Raw genomic sequence first — 20,500 nt, forward strand, 5'->3', positions numbered from 1 at the left:
ATCAAAAATAGTGTTGGTAGGGACAGCAGGCTGGATGTCTGATCAACAGGTGATAGAGGTGAGGGTGAAGATATGTAGAGGCTCTTTCGAGGAAGAGGATGTGAAAGTGGTTAAACTTTGAAAAGAAGCTTGTGAGAAGAAATACCAGGAGAGACTAAGTGCAAAATGGCAGGAGATGAGAGTAAATGAAGCGAGAAGAGTGGGTGAGGAATGGGAGACATTTAGGGATGCACTGCTTACTCATGCAAGAGAAGTGTGTAGCACATAAAAGATTGGAGGTGAATTGGTTAAAAAGGATAGTAAGCGGTGGGATGAGGAAGTGAAAGAGAAAAGAGAGGTGAATGGGCATATTTGCAAGGATGGATAGCAAATGATTAGATGTATATGAGAGTGTGCTAGAAGATCAAGAGGAGGATAAAAAAGCTGAAAAAAAGGCAAATGAGAGTTGGAATGAGCAAGTATAAATAAACTTCAAGAAGAAGAAGAAACTATTTTGTGAGGAGGTTAACAGAGTTAGAAAAACTAAAGAATAAAAGGGATCATCACTGAACAGGGCAAACAGTAGTGGTAACAGCACAAATGAAGTGAAAGAGGATATGGAGTAAGTATTTTGAAGGGTGTTAAATACATTCGATGATAAGGTGACAAATGCGGGATGTTATGAACTTGGAAGTGTACAAAGTGAGAGAGTCTTGGAAAGAGGTTTGGTGAAAAGAGAAAAGGTGTGTACAGCAAAGCAGCTGGAGAGGATAAAACTGTAGTTGAGTTTCTTAAGAAAGGAGTAATAGTGTTGATGACTGGTTTTTAGGACTTTCAATGTGCCTGAGGATTGGCAGAATGCCTCTGCAGTGCCACTGTATAACAGCAAGGTGAAAAAAGTGAACTTTCAAATTACAAAGGTAAAAGTTTGTTAAGTGTACCTGTCAAGTTGTAAGAGAGAGTGGTGACTGAGATAGTGATGGCAAGCAAAGAGCTTCAGACTGAGAAGGAACACTGTGGCTTTAAGAATGGCAGGGGATATAAATTTGGTGTTTTCTTTGATCAATGTGTATGAGAAATACTTAAAGAAACAGACAGAGCTGTATGTGGCATCTATGGATCTAAAAAAACATAAGATAGCGTTGATCTCCGAAGGGCAATGCAAACATATGGCATGGGAGGAAAGCTGCTAGAATCAGTGAAGTGGGCAAAAAGAAATGATGGTTAGTGGTTCCAGGTTATGGTGGGTCTGCATCAAGGGGTTGATGATATCACTACAGCTGCTAAATTTGTTTATGGACAGGGTGGTGAGGGAGGTGGATGCAAGGATCACAGAGAGAGATAGGAGCATGTATGCAGTCTATTAGGGGTGGGGAGGGCTGGGAGGTGAGTTATTTGTTGTTTGCTGATGACACAGTACTTGTGGCAGATTCAAGAGAGAAATGGCAGGAAATTGAGATAAAATGTGAATATAAGCAAAGTTATTAGGTGTAGCAAAGAAAAGAAACATTTTACTTGAAGTGTGAGTTTAAAAGGAGAGCCTATGAAGGACGAGGAGCATTTCAGATACCTGAGAGTGGATGCATCAGTGAATGGAACAAACGGAGCTGAAAAAAAAGGGGAAATGAGAGTTGTGGTGAGAGAAAGTATCAGCAAAATTCAAAGAGAAAATGTTGCATAAGAGAGTAAGTGGTGTTACAAGTATAAAGAGAACAAATAAAAGCTTCATAAAAAGTTGCAGTTGGGAAGTGGTAATGGGCAAAGAAAACATGAAGAGGAAATGGAATGATCGTCTTGAAGAACTACCAAATGTATTAGATGATAGGGTTGGTAGATGTAGGGTGTTTGGGACATGGAGGTATGCAAAACAAGAGTTATGGCAAATGGTTTGGTGAAAAGATATGAGGTGGAGAAAGCATTTCATAAGACAAAGTGTGGTATAGCAGCTAGAGTAGATGGACTGCACTTGAATTGCTTACAATAAGGGCAACAGTATTGTTGACTTGTTGGGGTTTTAAAGTGTACATGATGCCTAAGGATTGGTGGAATGCGAGTATAGAACCACTACATAAAAGAAATGAGAACAGACTGAATAATCAAATTAAAGAGATGTAAATATGCTGGGGATACCTGATAAGCTGTGAGGGAGAGTAATGATTGTATGCACAGAGCACAAGACTGAGAAAGAACAATGTGACTTTAGTAATGGTAGAGTATGTGTGGATCAAATGTTTTCATTGGATCACCCTAGCGAGAAGAAAACATTCAACGGTGGAAATGATGTTCTAGCTTCTTACAACAGAGTATGATATCCTTTCCTTGGTAAGAGTGCATTCAGAACATATCTTATGTACCATCAACTCCTGTGTCTGTACACAATCCCTCTACTACAAAATACTTAATACTAAAGTCAAATATGACATATTCTTACATGTTTCCAAAATTAAGCCAAAAATGCATACAGAAAAATCTAAAATACACAAAAATGTAATGGATAGTTTAACCCACCAACCAAAACAAAAGTCTGTAGTCGCCATCTTAACACAGTCGCTGACATCATTGGTACTCTCCAAATGCACAGAGATGGTAATATGAAACAGGAAAACAAGAAAAGATACAAATTTAACATCTCTGAAGGCTAGAGAGAGTAAATGTGGACAGCCAGCTTCTATCCACCTTTTCAATACTATACCATGATGTCAGAGACCTAAGCAAATTCCTGTCCACTGTATTTGATGGGACTCTATGGATGAGGATCAGCTGGCCTTGTAAGTATTATGATGTTTACAGAAGGTGAATCCTTAAGGATAATCCCTTGTCTGGGTATCAAACAGTTTCAACCCCCCATCAAGCACACACACTCAGTTTCTTGTAGGTCTTGTTTGTAAGTGAGAAATGGGTAAGGTTTACAATAAACCTAGTATCATAGAATTTATACCTTCAAAAGTATTTTGTGATATAACAAGAAGGTTGTGAGTTTCAACTTCTTGTCCAGGATCGGGTGGAGGTTGTACTGGTGGCTTTAGCAAGCTGGAAGTAGTCGAAGCAGCTGATGTAGAGTGAGCACCTAAGGAGGCGCAAGGACCTCCACTACGTAGTCCACTGTTATCCATCACATCTACACGCATGGTTATAACACCAAATGTCTGCAAACGGTGAAAAGCTTAACTGGATGAAGAATTAGCTTAACTATCATATTATAATGAAATCATGGACAACATAAAACTTTATAAAACCTTAAAAATCCAGTTATATGTGATTTTGAGGGGATATTCTTGCTTCTAGTAACTGTAACATACCTTTGATTATCACCTATCCATCCTCAGGTCATTTAGTTCTAAGCATTCTCTATAACTAGCTGGAAACAGATAATGTATTTACAATGCAGCTCTTTCAAGAATACTTCACATGTCATGTGCAATTGTATCAAATGAAAGATTGACGGAAACAACAAACATCATACCTTGGTAGATTTGGATTAAGTTCAGGATTCATCATCAAACTGGTTTAAAACCCATAAAGGTGTTTTGGAGAAATCTAAACCAGAAAAGAAGTGAAAGCTCTTAGAATTTTGGGTAATTTGTGTACTTTTTTAATGGCTACCTAAATAAACAAAGTGGCCATGTTGTATATCGATGAAATCAACTGCTAGGGACAACAAATATAATGAAAGACAGGGATAGCAAATAGTGACAATTTCTTAATTTCATGGACAGAGATCAGTTAAATTATAAATGAGAAAGTGAGAAACATCAAAAAGAACTCCAGAAAGTGAGATTTATCTTTAATACTTGATCGCCATTTTCCGTGTTAGTGAGGTAGTGCCAGGAAACAGACGAAGAACAACCCATCTACTCATATAAACATATATACACATAAACGCACATACTCGTACATATACATATCAACAAATACACATATACATACATATACACAGATATACACATGTAAATATTCATACTTGCTCGTCTTCATCCATTCCCGGCGCCACCCCACCCCACAGGAAACAACATCCCTATCCCCTGCATCAGCGAGGTAGTGCCAGAAAAACAGACAAAAAAAGGCCACATTTGTTCACACTCAGTCTCTAGCCGTCGTGTAATGCACCGAAACCACAGCTCCCTATCTGCATCCAGACCCCACAGACCTTCCATGGTTTACCCCAGAGATTTCACGAGCCCTTATTCAGTATACCACATTGTTTCAATTCATTCTATTCCGTGCACTCCTTTCACCCTCCTGCATGTTCAGGGCCCTATCACTCAAAATATTTTTTGCTCCATCCTTCCATCTCCAGTTTGGTGTCCTGCTTTTCCTTGTTCCCTCTACTTTTGACACATATTCCCTTTGTCAACCTTTTCCCACTCATCCTCTCCATATGTGAAAACCATTTCAACACACCCTCTTCTGCTCTCTCAACCACACACTTTTTATCACCAAACATCTCTCTTACCCTTCCATAGCTTAAACAATCAAACCACCTCGCACCACATACTGTCCTCAAACACCTAAGCAAAATATAATAAGAATTCTACTTCATCCATATCTATTTGGTTCTGAAATGAAAATGAAAAGTGAAGTTGTTAATTTCAACAAAAGAACTAGAGGGGGAAAGGCATAAGGATGATGTATGGACTTACAACAAAATAGATATGGAGGAAGTAGAATATTTGATTTTGCTTAGGTGAAATCCCAACTGAGTAATATGGAAAAATAAGATGCAAGCACAAAAAAGTAAGCAAACAAAACCAAAGCTAGTAGTACTAAATGTAGAAAAAACAAGTCAGATTTTGGATGATAAGAAATTACTTGAAAAGAAATTGGAGGAAAGAAGTCTATCTATCTACACTTCTGATGTTGGTTCTCTTTGAGAACTCCCTCAATGGAATGGCCACAGCAAAAAGAGTCTCCATACCTGGTTGACTCCAGTGCTGCTTCATAGACTTTTAAAGCCTCATCCTTAACAGGCCACTGGAAGAGGGCAACTATAGCACAGTGTTTCCAGAGGCTACATTAATTAATGTTCCTAAAGACCACTTCTACCTAGAGTTCTCACCTACTTGTTCTACCTAATGATCACACCTCAATGTTCCTACGTACTTTTATCTGGTAGGCAGTAGCTGGCAAGCAGCCAACAACCAGGGAGGTATATTACCAGTGCTACCTGCTTGGGTATCAGGAGGGTTAGTGACTGCTGCGTAGTGAGCCAGCACTTCAGTGGCTGTCAAGTTGCAATCCTCTGACCCTGCTAGCTGTCTTTTCATTCTGCATCACCCACAAGTGGACAATCAGCATTCTGCCCACAAATATACAGTCTCTCCTTGTCATACATAACACTTTGCAAGACTTAACTCACACAGTTCTTTCTTTATAACTCTAGATTTTCCTGTGGTGAGCACTATGCACCAGCCCTGCCTTTCACAAAAATGGTAGAAGCAGTAGACAGAAGTAGGAGGTAGGAACATTGAGGAAGAAACATTAGGTAGAAGTAGTAGGTAGGAATATTAGGCAGGAACATTAGGTAGGAGCCTCGACAAAGGCGTGGCAGCACTAATGGCTAAGAAGCCGCAGAGGAGTTCACTAGGTATGGAGACTATTGCCATGGCCACCCCCTTGAGGGAGTTCCAGTTGGGAACAGGCATCAGAGATATTGATAGATAGATAGATATACTGAAACAGACTTTGTAAAATCTAAGAGTAAAAAGTTTATTAGATATGAAAGTGTCAAGGCCAGATATCTTCATATCCAAGCTGTTAACTGTATCAGCAAAATCAAAGGTAAAATCATGAGCATCCATGACAATGAATATTCAATAACATATCATGCCTTCTATAGTTCTTTATTTGATGAAGCAAGCAATAAACACTTATCAAGTAAATACTGATATCAAGTCTAGTTCAATAAAAGACCACTATTCCTGAGGCTATTATAACACTAATATTCTCTACTCTCACAGAACATTCCCTCAATGATCCAACTTCATTAACAAGTGTGAAGCAATTACCTCTGTTTCCTCCTGGTATGCAATGCGTCGAGGAGTTTCTCCCAAAGGAACCGTGCGGATGTGTAATTTTTGTATTTCATCAATGGTACCAATTGTGATGCCTTCACTGGTGGCTAAAGCCAAGCTGAAAAGATATATATATATATATATGATGGATTGCGCAAAAGATGCTTGTGGCATGAGAAGAGTGGGAGGTGGGTTGATTAGAAAGGGTAGTGAGTGGTGGGATGAAGAAGTAAGAGTATTAGTGAAAGAGAAGAGAGAGGCATTTGGACGATTTTTGCAGGGAAAAAATGCAATTGAGAGGGAGATGTATAAAAGAAAGAGACAGGAGGTCAAGAGAAAGGTGCAAGAGGTGAAAAAAAGGGCAAATGAGAGTTGGGATGAGAGAGTATCATTAAATTTTAGGGAGAATAAAAAGATGTTCTGGAAGGAGGTAAATAAAGTGCGTAAGACAAGGGAGCAAATGGGAACTTCAGTGAAGGGCGCAAATGGGGAGGTGATAACAAGTAGTGGTGATGTGAGAAGGAGATGGAGTGAGTATTTTGAAGGTTTGTTGAATGTGTTTGATGATAGAGTGGCAGATATAGGGTGTTTTGGTCGAGGTGGTGTGCAAAGTGAGAGGGTTAGGGAAAATGATTTGGTAAACAGAGAAGAGGTAGTGAAAGCTTTGCGGAAGATGAAAGCCGGCAAGGCAGCAGGTTTGGATGGTATTGCAGTGGAATTTATTAAAAAAGGGGGTGACTGTATTGTTGACTGGTTGGTAAGGTTATTTAATGTATGTATGACTCATGGTGAGGTGCCTGAGGATTGGCGGAATGCGTGCATAGTGCCATTGTACAAAGGCAAAGGGGATAAGAGTGAGTGCTCAAATTACAGAGGTATAAGTTTGTTGAGTATTCCTGGTAAATTATATGGGAGGGTATTGATTGAGAGGGTGAAGGCATGTACAGAGCATCAGATTGGGGAAGAGCAGTGTGGTTTCAGAAGTGGTAGAGGATGTGTGGATCAGGTGTTTGCTTTGAAGAATGTATGTGAGAAATACTTAGAAAAGCAAATGGATTTGTATGTAGCATTTATGGATCTGGAGAAGGCATATGATAGAGTTGATAGAGATGCTCTGAGGAAGGTATTAAGAATATATGGTGTGGGAGGAAAGTTGTTAGAAGCAGTGAAAAGTTCTTATCGAGGATGTAAGGCATGTGTACGTGTAGGAAGAGAGGAAAGTGATTGGTTCTCAGTGAATGTAGGTTTGCGGCAGGGGTGTGTGATGTCTCCATGGTTGTTTAATTTGTTTATGGATGGGGTTGTTAGGGAGGTAAATGCAAGAGTTTTGGAAAGAGGGGCAAGTATGAAGTCTGTTGGGGATGAGAGAGCTTGGGAAGTGAGTCAGTTGTTGTTTGCTGATGATACAGCGCTGGTGGCTGATTCATGTGAGAAACTGCAGAAGCTGGTGACTGAGTTTGGTAAAGTGTGTGAAAGAAGAAAGTTAAGAGTAAATGTGAATAAGAGCAAGGTTATTAGGTACAGTAGGGTTGAGGGTCAAGTCAATTGGGAGGTGAGTTTGAATGGAGAAAAACTGGAGGAAGTGAAGTGTTTTAGATATCTGGGAGTGGATCTGGCAGCGGATGGAACCATGGAAGCGGAAGTGGATCATAGGGTGGGGGAGGGGGCGAAAATTCTGGGGGCCTTGAAGAATGTGTGGAAGTCGAGAACATTATCTCGGAAAGCAAAAATGGGTATGTTTGAAGGAATAGTGGTTCCAACAATGTTGTATGGTTGCGAGGCGTGGGCTATGGATAGAGTTGTGCGCAGGAGGATGGATGTGCTGGAAATGAGATGTTTGAGGACAATGTGTGGTGTGAGGTGGTTTGATCGAGTGAGTAACGTAAGGGTAAGAGAGATGTGTGGAAATAAAAAGAGCGTGGTTGAGAGAGCAGAAGAGGGTGTTTTGAAGTGGTTTGGGCACATGGAGAGAATGAGTGAGGAAAGATTGACCAAGAGGATATATGTGTCGGAGGTGGAGGGAACGAGGAGAAGAGGGAGACCAAATTGGAGGTGGAAAGATGGAGTGAAAAAGATTTTGTGTGATCGGGGCCTGAACATGCAGGAGGGTGAAAGGAGGGCAAGGAATAGAGTGAATTGGAGCGATGTGGTATACCGGGGTTGACGTGCTGTCAGTGGATTGAATCAAGGCATGTGAAGCGTCTGGGGTAAACCATGGAAAGCTGTGTAGGTATGTATATTTGCGTGTGTGGACGTATGTATATACATGTGTATGGGGGGGGGGGGGGGTTGGGCCATTTCTTTCGTCTGTTTCCTTGCGCTACCTCGCAAACGCGGGAGACAGCGACAAAGTATATAAAAAAAAAAAAAACATACATATCAATTAAAATTCTAATAAAACTGATGCCACAACTTAACAAACTCAGGCAGTGTACAGTTATAACAAAAAGAGAACCTTAGCTAGGAGGGCTGTTACTGTGAGAGACGTGCAGCTGTAAATTTGCCTTCTAAAGGGAAAAAAAAAAAAGAGAAAAAAAAAAAGAGTACTGCATGGAGGATTCTGACCACAACGTTCAAGTTTCTGAAGTATAGTAACTGAAAGTTATAAATAAGAAGATAAACAAGAAACTTGTTACAAAAAATTCAAAGGGCTTTCACAGTGTCAGAGCAGTGGATGAATGATACAAGCTAAGTAAAATTATAATGCTGACAGTAAGCAGTGGAATATGCTAAGTGATGAAACTGTTGATAGTGGCAGTAAGCCTATCTATCTATATCTCTAATGCCCATTCCCTCTGGAAACTTCCACCAAGGGGTGGCCATGGCAAAAGAGTCTCCAATTATCCCTACCCTTCCATGCCTCCCTTGCACACATTATTCCTCTACCCTATTTGTTCACATCACGGGTGGTCTTCCACTCACACCAACCCCTTTTATTGTACTATCATACACTCTCCTTGTTGACTCCAGTCTTGCATTCTTTCTACATGGCCAAACTACCTCAAAGTTTTACGTTTTACCCATTCTACCACTCCACATTTCACTCATTCTGCATTCTCTGCCATACCTTATCTCTCATACACTCATTCATTTCTTTCTTCATTCTAACAAGTAACACCACATGCTCTTCTCAAATAGCTCATTTCCACAGCCTGGATTTGTGACCTCTGTACCTCATTCCATGGCCATGTTTCAGCTGCATAGGTCAGGGCTGGGAGGCCTATACTGTTCCTAAATCCTCTCATCACTTCCATACTTAAGACCTCTATCCTTCATTATTCAATTAAAGGGCCTAACGACTCTTCTACCCAGTACTGCTCTATCCCTTACCTCTCCTTCCATATCATCACACTTACCCAAGACAGCTCCTAGCTACTAAATGAACCTCTGAATCACCAAGAAGGCGGCACTGGGATTACATAATGATAATTTTTTTCATACATGATCGCACTTTCCCATGTTAGTGAGGTAGCACCAGGAACAAACAAAAAAGGCTACATCTGCTCAAATCCGTTCTCTAGCCATCATATGTGATGCACCAAAACCAAGCCCCACAATTCCTCCCATGGTTTACCCTTAATGCTTTGCATGCCCCATTTCAGTCCACTACCAGCAAGTCAACTACTGTATACCATGTCGGTCCAATTCACTCTATCCCATGCACACCTTTCATCCTCCTGCACATTCAAGCCCTGATAGCTCAGAATCTTTTTCACTCCATCCTTCTATCTCCAATTTGGTCTCTCAGTTCACCTTGGTCCCTCCTCTTCCGACACAAGTATCCTCTTTGTCAACCTAAACCATGACCAACAGACCTTTCCATGACTTCCCCTGACCAATTCATATGCCCTAATTCAATCCACCACCAGCAAGTCATCTCTGTATACCACATCATCCCATTTCACTCAATCCCATGCAAGACTTACACCCTCCTGCATTTTCAGTCCAACTTGATGTAAGCTATCTGTCTATCTATATCTAGGATGCCTTTTCAAACTGGAGCTCCCTTTAAAAGGGTGGCCAAGGCAATAGAGTCTACATAACTAATGAAGTCCAGTGCATATTTAAGCTACAGCACCCTCAACTTACTGTTAAGCTTATACCAGCAAAACTTTAAAAATCATGCAGAGAATGTGTACCAACGAGCATGTCTACTGGGTGTAAATGTGGATTTTATAAACAGGGTTGGCAATGGCAAAAAGAACACTGCATTTCCTCTGAGGGTAAAAAGGTAAACTAGCCTAGATATACGTAATACCAGGCACATAAGAAAAAGTTTTCCTAAATCTATGTCACAATTTCTCTATTTCACAATTCTTACTAATCCTTCTTGAAACCCCCTTTTCACAAATATTCACTTTCCACAATATACAAAAAAGCATCATAACACCAGAGACTAAAAATTCTTACCTATTAGGATATGCTTCTGCATTGAGTGGACACATATGTGTAACTTCTCTCAAGTTTACTTTCGAGAAAACTAGCTTGTGGTTGGATGAATATATAACAGTTGGTCTATCTGAACATGCAAACACGTTGGTAGAGGATAAAGAACGGAATCTTCTCAATGTAGTAGGCTGGGTTCCAAGGACAACCTGAAATTATTCAGTAAAATGAAAATATAGAAAACATATGCACAGCATCTTAAAAAAAAAAAAAATGAATTTACTCGGAAGATAAATGTAACTAAAATCACAAATTGAAAGCTTATTCAGACAAATGTGATAATTTTTTTCAACAAGATCCTTTTCTGTACAGTAGCTTCCTGTGAAACCCTACTGCATACTATACAAAAGACTCAAAAAATAAGTGTCTTTAATTTTTCATTCCTACAACACGCATTCCTCGCGTGTCGTAGAAAGCGACTAGAGGGGACGGGAGCGGGGGGCCAGAAATCCTCCCCTCCTTGTATTTTTTTAACTTTCTAAAATGGGAAACAGAAGAAGGAGTCACGCGGGGAGTGCTCATCCTCCTCGAAGGCTCAGATTGGGGTGCCTAAATGTGTGTGGATGTAACCAAGATGTGAAAAAAGGAGAGATAGGTGGTATGTTTAAGGAAAGGAACCTGGATGTTTTGGCTCTGAGTGAAACGAAGCTCAAGGGTAAAGGGGAAGAGTGGTTTGGGAATGTCTTGGGAGTAAAGTCAGGGGTTAGTGAGAAGACAAGAGCAAGGGAAGGAGTAGCAATACTCCTGAAACAGGAGTTGTGGGAGTATGTGATAGAATGTAAGAAAGTAAATTCTCGATTAATATGGGTAAAACTGAAAGTTGATGGAGAGAGATGGGTGATTATTGGTGCATATGCACCTGGGCATGAGAAAAAAGATCATGAGAGGCAAGTGTTTTGGGAGCAGCTGAATGAGTGTGTTAGTGGTTTTGATGCACGAGACCGGGTTATAGTGATGGGTGATTTGAATGCAAAGGTGAGTAATGTGGCAGTTGAGGGAATAATTGGTATACATGGGGTGTTCAGTGTTGTAAATGGAAATGGTGAAGAGCTTGTAGATTTATGTGCTGAAAAAGGACTGATGATTGGGAATACCTGGTTTAAAAAGTGAGATATACATAAGTATACTTATGTAAGTAGGAGAGATGGCCAGAGAGCGTTATTGGATTACGTGTTAATTGACAGGCGTGCGAAAGAGAGACTTTTGGATGTTAATGTGCTGAGAGGTGCAACTGGAGGGATGTCTGATCATTATCTTGTGGAGGCTAAGGTGAAGATTTGTATGGGTTTTCAGAAAAGAAGAGTGAATGTTGGGGTGAAGAGGGTGGTGAGAGTAAGTGAGCTTGGGAAGGAGACTTGTGTGAGGAAGTACCAGGAGAGACTGAGTACAGAATGGAAAAAGGTGAGAACAATGGAAGTAAGGGGAGTGGGGGAGGAATGGGATGTATTTAGGGAATCAGTGATGGATTGCGCAAAAGATGCTTGTGGCATGAGAAGAGTGGGAGAGGTGGGTTGATTGGAAAGGGTAGTGAGTGGTGGGATGAAGAAGTAAGAGTATTAGTGAAAGAGAAGAGAGAGGCATTTGGACGATTTTTGCAGGGAAAAAATGAAACTGAGTGGGAGATGTATAAAAGAAAGAGACAGGAGGTCAAGAGAAAGGTGCAAGAGGTGAAAAAAAGGGCAAATGAGAGTTGGGGTGAGAGAGTATCATTAAATTTTAGGGAGAATAAAAAGATGTTCTGGAAGGAGGTAAATAAAGTGCGTAAGACAAGGGAGCAAATGGGAACTTCAGTGAGGGGCGCAAATGGGGAGGTGATAACAAGTAGTGGTGATGTGAGAAGGAGATGGAGTGAGTATTCTGAAGGTTTGTTGAATGTGTTTGATGATAGAGTGGCAGATATAAGGTGTTTTGGTCGAGGTGGTGTGCAAAGTGAGAGGGTCAGGGAAAATGATTTGGTAAACAGAGAAGAGGTAGTAAAAGCTTTGCGGAAGATGAAAGCCGGCAAGGCAGCAGGTTTGGATGGTATTGCAGTGGAATTTATTAAAAAAGGGGGTGACTGTATTGTTGACTGGTTGGTAAGGTTATTTAATGTATGTATGACTCATGGTGAGGTGCCTGAGGATTGGCGGAATGCGTGCATAGTGCCATTGTACAAAGGTAAAGGGGATAAGAGTGAGTGCTCAAATTACAGAGGTATAAGTTTGTTGAGTATTCCTGGTAAATTATATGGGAGGGTATTGATTGAGAGGGTGAAGGCATGTACAGAGCATCAGATTGGGGAAGAGCAGTGTGGTTTCAGAAGTGGTAGAGGATGTGTGGATCAGGTGTTTGCTTTGAAGAATGTATGTGAGAAATACTTAGAAAAGCAAATGGATTTGTATGTAGCATTTATGGATCTGGAGAAGGCATATGATAGAGTTGATAGAGATGCTCTGTGGAAGGTATTAAGAATATATGGTGTGGGAGGAAAGTTGTTAGAAGCAGTGAAAAGTTTTTATCGAGGATGTAAGGCATGTGTACGTGTAGGAAGAGAGGAAAGTGATTGGTTCTCAGTGAATGTAGGTTTGCGGCAGGGGTGTGTGATGTCTCCATGGTTGTTTAATTTGTTTATGGATGGAGTTGTTAGGGAGGTGAATGCAAGAGTTTTGGAAAGAGGGGCAAGTATGAAGTCTGTTGGGGATGAGAGAGCTTGGGAAGTGAGTCAGTTGTTGTTCGCTGATGATACAGCGCTGGTGGCTGATTCATGTGAGAAACTGCAGAAGCTGGTGACTGAGTTTGGTAAAGTGTGTGAAAGAAGAAAGTTAAGAGTAAATGTGAATAAGAGCAAGGTTATTAGGTACAGTAGGGTTGAGGGTCAAGTCAATTGGGAGGTGAGTTTGAATGGAGAAAAACTGGAGGAAGTGAAGTGTTTTAGATATCTGGGAGTGGATCTGGCAGCGGATGGAACCATGGAAGCGGAAGTGGATCATAGGGTGGGGGAGGGGGCGAAAATCCTTGGAGCCTTGAAGAATGTGTGGAAGTCGAGAACATTATCTCGGAAAGCAAAAATGGGTATGTTTGAAGGAATAGTGGTTCCAACAATGTTGTATGGTTGCGAGGCGTGGGCTATGGATAGAGTTGTGCGCAGGAGGATGGATGTGCTGGAAATGAGATGTTTGAGGACAATGTGTGGTGTGAGGTGGTTTGATCGAGTAAGTAACGTAAGGGTAAGAGAGATGTGTGGATATAAAAAAGAACGTGGTTGAGAGAGCAGAAGAGGGTGTTTTGAAATGGTTCGGGCACATGGAGAGAATGAGTGAGGAAAGATTGACCAAGATAATATATGTGTCGGAGGTGGAGGGAACGAGGAGAAGAGGGAGACCAAATTGGAGGTGGAAAGATGGAGTGAAAAAGATTTTGTGTGATCGGGGCCTGAACATGCAGGAGGGTGAAAGGAGGGCAAGGAATAGAGTGAATTGGAGCGATGTGGTATACCGGGGTTGACGTGCTGTCAGTGGATTGAATCAAGGCATGTGAAGCGTCTGGGGTAAACCATGGAAAGCTGTGTAGGTATGCATATTTGCGTGTGTGGACGTATGTATATACATGTGTATGGGGGTGGGTTGGGCCATTTCTTTCGTCTGTTTCCTTGCGCTACCTCGCAAACGCGGGAGACAGCAAAAAAAAAAAAAAAAAAAAAAAAAAAAAATTCATATCTGATTGCAGTTTCCTGCATTACTGAGGTATTACTAGGAACACTTGAAGAAAGGGCGCATCCACTCACATCCATTCTCTAGCTGTTATGTGCAATACACTGAAACCACAGCCCCCTATCCACAATCAGGCCCCACAAACCTTTCCATGGTTCACTCCGAATGCTTCACATGTCCTAGTGCAGTCCACTAAAAGCATACCACAGTATATTTGCCTAAGATTTGCTAAGTAAAATAAGCAGAGGGAGATCATTGCATGAAGAGTAAATTGTAATTCTATGATCTCAGAGAGCTGAAGTAAATCTATAACTTTTTTACCACTGTGTTTGGTATTTGACCAGTGTTGGAAGAAAAATAAGTATTATTATAAATTTTTTTATTATACTTTGTCGCTGTCTCCCGCGTTTGCGAGGTAGCGCAAGGAAACAGACGAAAGAAATGGCCCAACCCACCCCCATACACATGTATATACATACGTCCACACACGCAAATATACATACCTACACAGCTTTCCATGGTTTACCCCAGACGCTTCACATGCCCTGCTTCAATCCACTGACAGCATGTCAACCCCGGTATACCACATCGCTCCAATTCACTCTATTCCTTGCCCTCCTTTCACCCTCCTGCATGTTCAGGCCCCGATCACTCAAAATCTTTTTCACTCCATCTTTCCACCTCCAATTTGGTCTCCCTCTTCTCCTCGTTCCCTCCACCTCCGACACATATATCCTCTTGGTCAATCTTTCCTCACTCATTCTCTCCATGTGCCCAAACCACTTCAAAACACCCTCTTCTGCTCTCTCAACCACGCTCTTTTTATTTCCACACATCTCTCTTACCCTTACGTTACTCACTCGATCAAACCACCTCACACCACACATTGTCCTCAAACATCTCATTTCCAGCACATCCATCCTCCTGCGCACAACTCTATCCATAGCCCACGCCTCGCAACCATACAACATTGTTGGAACCACTATTCCTTCAAACATACCCATTTTTGCTTTCCGAGATAATGTTCTCGACTTCCACACATTCTTCAAGGCCCCCAGAATTTTCGCCCCCTCCCCCACCCTATGATTCACTTCCGCTTCCATGGTTCCATCCGCTGCCAGATCCACTCCCAGATATCTAAAACACTTCACTTCCTCCAGTTTTTCTCAATTCAAACTCACCTCCCAATTGACTTGACCCTCAACCCTACTGTACCTAATAACCTTGCTCTTATTCACATTTACTCTTAACTTTCTTCTTCCACACACTTTACCAAACTCAGTCACCAGCTTCTGCAGTTTCTCACATGAATCAGCCACCAGCGCTGTATCATCAGCGAACAACAACTGACTCACTTCCCAAGCTCTCTCATCCCCAACAGACTTCATACTTGCCCCTCTTTCCAAAACTCTTGCATTCATCTCCCTAACAACCCCATCCATAAACAAATCAAACAACCATGGAGACATCACACACCCCTGTTGCAAACCTACATTCACTGAGAACCAATCACTTTCCTCTCTTCCTACACGTACACATGCCTTACATCCTCGATAAAAACTTTTCACTGCTTCTAAGAACTTGCCTCCTACACCATATATTTTCAATACCTTCCACAGAGCATCTCTATCAACTCTATCATATGCCTTCTCCGGAGCCATAAATGCTACATACAAATCCATTTGCTTTTCTAAGTATTTCTCACATACATTCTTCAAAGCAAACACCTGATCCACATATCCTCTACCACTTCTGAAACTATACTACTCTTCCCCAATCTGATGCTCTGTACATGCCTTCAACCTATCAACCAGCCGTCAGTTGTCAGATGTTAGCCAGATGGTAAGGTAATCTGCGTCTAGCCCAAATTTCTCTGTTAACAGAAGCAACTATTTCAAGAGCTCTGTTTTAATGGGCCTATGGGCTGATATACACCCTTAAAGGAAGGGGCGAGGTTCGTAACATCACTCTCTTCTCACACATATCGTTTCCTCCTTCCCAAATACCTCCACAAACCTGCATCCCTGACCTCTACAAGATAGTGATAAGACATCCCACCAGCTGCCCCTCTTCAGACATTTACATCCAAAAGTCTCTCTTTAACATACCAATCAAGTGATATGTATTTCAATAGTGTCCACTGACTACCTATCCTACTCACATATATACTTATGTATGTCCCTCTTTTCCAACCAGGAATTCCTGATCACCACTCCCTTTTCAGCACACAACTCCACAAGCTTTTCATAATTTCCATTCATAACACTGAATATCCCCATGCCTCCAAATCATAAACTCAACTGCTGCATTACTCACCTTCAAATCTGAATCATCTATTACTAATACCCAGTCTCTTACATCAAAACTGCTGACACACTCACTCTGGCACTCCCAGAAACAGTTGCCTCTCATGATCTTTTTTCTCATGGCCAGGTTCATAAGCATCTCTTGCCATCCACTTTCACTTTTACCCAAATCAATCTAAAACTTACTTCCTTACTCTCTATCACTCATTCCCACAACTGCTCAAGCAGTAGTGCTACTCCTTCCTTAGCTCCTGTCCTCTTACAAACCCTGACTTTACTCCTGAGACATTTCCAAACCATTCTTGCCTTTACACTTAAGCTTCATTTCACTCAAGAGCCAAAACATCCAAGTTTCTTTCCTCATACATACTACATATCTCTCCTATCTTCTCATTTTTGGTTACATCTCACACATTTAGACACCCTAGCCTGAGCCTTCAAGAAAGTAACCATTCCCTGCCTGGCTCTTTCTGTTCCTTTTTTAGAAACTGAATTACATACAAGAAGGGAGGTTCCAAGCCCATTCTCCCACTCCCTTTAGTCACATTCTATGACACGCAGGAGTACAGAGGTAGAATTCTTCCCCCAAACGCCCTGGGTTACAAGATAATAAAAAGTTAAAAATAAGATAATAAAAACATTTTTTTTTTTTTTTTTTTTTTTTGCGGTCTCCCGCGTTTGCGAGGTTTTAGCGCAAGGAAACAGACGAAAGAAATGGCCCCAACCCCACCCCCATACACATGTATATACATACGTCCAACACGCAAATATACATACCTACACAGCTTTCCATGGTTTACCCCAGACGCTTCACATGCCTTGATTCAATCACTGACAGCACGTCAACCCCGGTATACCACATCGCTCCAATTCACTCTATTCTTGCCCTCCTGTCCCCTCCTGCATGTTCAGGCCCCGATCACACAAAATCTTTTTCACTCCATCTTTCCACCCAATTTGGTCCCCCTCTTCTCCTCGTTCCCTCCACCTCCGACACATATATCCTCTTGGTCAATCTTTCCTCACTCATTCTCTCCATGTGCCCAAACCATTTCAAAACACCCTCTTCTGCTCTCTCAACCACGCTCTTTTTATTTCCACACATCTCTCTTACCCTTACCTTACTTACTCGATCAAACCACCTCACACCACACATTGTCCTCAAACATCTCATTTCCAGCACATCCATCCTCCTGCGCACAACTCTATCCATAGCCCACGCCTCGCAACCATACAACATTGTTGGAACCACTATTCCTTCAAACATACCCATTTTTGCTTTCCGAGATAATGTTCTCGACTTCTACACATTCTTCAAGGCTCCCAGAATTTTCGCCCCCCTCCCCGACCCTATGATCCACTTCCGCTTCCATCCGCTGCCAGATCCACTCCCAGATATCTAAAACACTTCACTTCCTCCAGTTTTTCTCCATTCAAACTCACCTCCCAATTGACTTGACCCTCAACCCTACTGTACCTAATAACCTTGCTCTTATTCACATTTACTCTTAACTTTCTTCTTTCACACACTTTACCAAACTCAGTCACCAGCTTCTGCAGTTTCTCACATGAATCAGCCACCAGCGCTGTATCATCAGCGAACAACAACTGACTCACTTCCCAAGCTCTCTCATCCACAACAGACTTCATACTTGCCCCTCTTTCCAAAACTCTTGCATTCACCTCCCTAACAACCCCATCCATAAACAAATTAAACAACCATGGAGACATCACACACCCCTGCCGCAAACCTACATTCACTGAGAACCAATCACTTTCCTCTCTTCCTACACGTACACATGCCTTACATCCTCGATAAAAACTTTTCATTGCTTCTAACAACTTGCCTTCCACACCATATATTCTTAATACCTTCCACAGAGTATCTCTATCAACTCTATCATATGCCTTCTCCACATCCATAAATGCTACATACAAATCCATTTGCTTTTCTAAGTATTTCTCACATACATTCTTCAAAGCAAACACCTGATCCACACATCCTCTACCACTTCTGAAAACCACTTGCTCTTCCCCAATCTGATGCTCTGTACATGCCTTCACCCTCTCAATCAATACCCTCCCATATAATTTACCAGGAATACTCAACAAACTTATACCTCTGTATTTGAAGCACTCACTCTTATCCCCCTTTTCCTTTGTACAATGGCACTTATGCACGCATTCCCCCAATCCTCAGGCACCTCACCAATGAGTCAACATACATTAAATAACCTACCAACCAGTCAACAATACAGTCACCCCCTTTTTTTAATAAATTCCACTGCAATACCATCCAACCTGCTGCCTTGCCGGCTTTATCTTCCGCAAAGCTTTTACTACCTCTTCTCTGTTTTACCAAATCATTTTCCTGAACCCTCTCACTTTGCACACCACTCGACAAAAACACCATATATCTGACACTCTATCATCAACACATTCAACAACCTTCCAAAATACTAACTCCATCTCCTTCTCACATCACCACTACTTGTTATCACTCCCCATTTGCTCCTTCACTGAAGTTCCATCTTGCTACCTTATCTTACGCACTTTATTTACCTCCTTCACAGAACATTTATATATCCACAAAAACTTAATCTAAAAAAAACAAAAAGAAACTAACCCGCTGACAAAATGAAGGTCCCTACATAATAAGAAATAAAATAGACCATGGCAGCACAGCACTGGAGCAAAGGAATCTCCTGAAAAGAGATCTTAGTCACACCAGAACCCTTACAAATTTGTTCTAGGGGCAATTATCCATCTATCTATTATATTGCAACACCTGTTTTATTTGGAACTAACTCAAAAGGTGGTGGCCATGACAACAGGAATCTCCATAGCTAAAGAAAACCCAATGTGGCCACTTCTTAGCCTTTATGGTCTTACCCTCACCAGGCCACTGCAGTGGGAGTTTTTTATCTGCAGTGTTTGCAGAGGCTCCAACCGAATATTCCTAATGCTCAACTTCTAGTAATGTTCTAACTATTACTTATACGCTTAATGTTGCTTACTAATGCTCCAGCTAAATCCTCCTACCTACTACTTCTATTACTGCTCCTACCAATTTACAAAATGCTAGGGCTAGGCTAGTGTCAAGCAGGAAAATCTAGAGTTACAAAAGAATGAGCTATGTGAGTTAAGTACTGTCAAGTGTTTTATTATAATAAGGAGACTCTGTATGTTTGTGGACATCTTGCCAACAGTCCACATGTTAAGTGAGGCAGAAGAAAGAAATGACAGCTACTGAGTCAGGAGTGAAACTTAACAACCAATGTTTGGTAATATACTCCCTGGTCATTGCTGCTTACAACTAATATTTAAAGATATAATCAACTGATTATCCCTGGGGATTGGGTAGAAAGAACACCCATGTATTTTCCTGCATGTCATTGGAAGGAGACTAAAAGGGGAGGAGAGCGGGGGCTGGACTCCTCTCCTCCATTCTTAAATTTTCCAAGAGAAGGAACACAGAAGGGGCAAGTGAGGATATTCCCTCTTAAGGTTCTGTCCTCTGCTTTAAGCTACCGCAACCTAAAGCAGGAAATGGTGGAATATAAATACGAAAAAAATACTTGTTAGGTAGAGAATGTAAGTGAAGGCTGTGGCTTTCTTCGTCTGTTCTGGCAAAACCTCACTCGTGGGGACAAAGTATCGGAGTATGAAAAAAATTTCTTTCCTTTTAACACATAAGGAGACATTTCAATGAACTGCTCAGGTTTAAGTTTAGCACCAAATCTATTTAGAAAAGTTGTTGATCAAGTTAAAATCAAAGGCCAAAAAAAAAAATAAAATTTACTTTTTCTTTTCAGATAAGTAGCCAGTAGATGGAGAGTAATTGAAGTAAAAAAGTGACCATCTCATGGCACACTAGAGGTAGTGGTGACGTCAAATGTGGGTCATCAATATTGAACGGGGAAAATGTCTGGTGAAAAGAATAAAAATTTGTCAAATTACGGATACTGGTCCTGATTTGTAAATGTATGCAGTGCATACACACTAATATTACTGGACTCTGCCCAGCATGACGTTTACACGTAAGGTGAAAAGTCATCCTTACCAAGGT

The 20,500-nt window shown here is 41.3% G+C and overlaps 1 protein-coding gene across 1 annotated transcript in view; it reads right to left on the reverse strand.

The window, feature by feature from the left end:
* pic (DNA damage-binding protein pic) overlaps nucleotides 1–20,500 on the reverse strand; it is a 120,390-nt gene that overhangs the window by 30,078 nt on the left and 69,812 nt on the right. The window contains exons 15-16 of the mRNA XM_071686113.1: nucleotides 5,985–6,108; nucleotides 2,918–3,125 (exon numbers count right to left, since the gene is read on the reverse strand). Coding sequence (XP_071542214.1) covers nucleotides 2,918–3,125; nucleotides 5,985–6,108 — 332 coding nt within the window. The remainder of the gene's footprint in view (nucleotides 1–2,917; nucleotides 3,126–5,984; nucleotides 6,109–20,500) is intronic.

This window comes from Panulirus ornatus, chromosome 41 (genome assembly GCF_036320965.1).
Source record: "Panulirus ornatus isolate Po-2019 chromosome 41, ASM3632096v1, whole genome shotgun sequence".
NCBI lineage: Eukaryota > Metazoa > Arthropoda > Malacostraca > Decapoda > Palinuridae > Panulirus > Panulirus ornatus.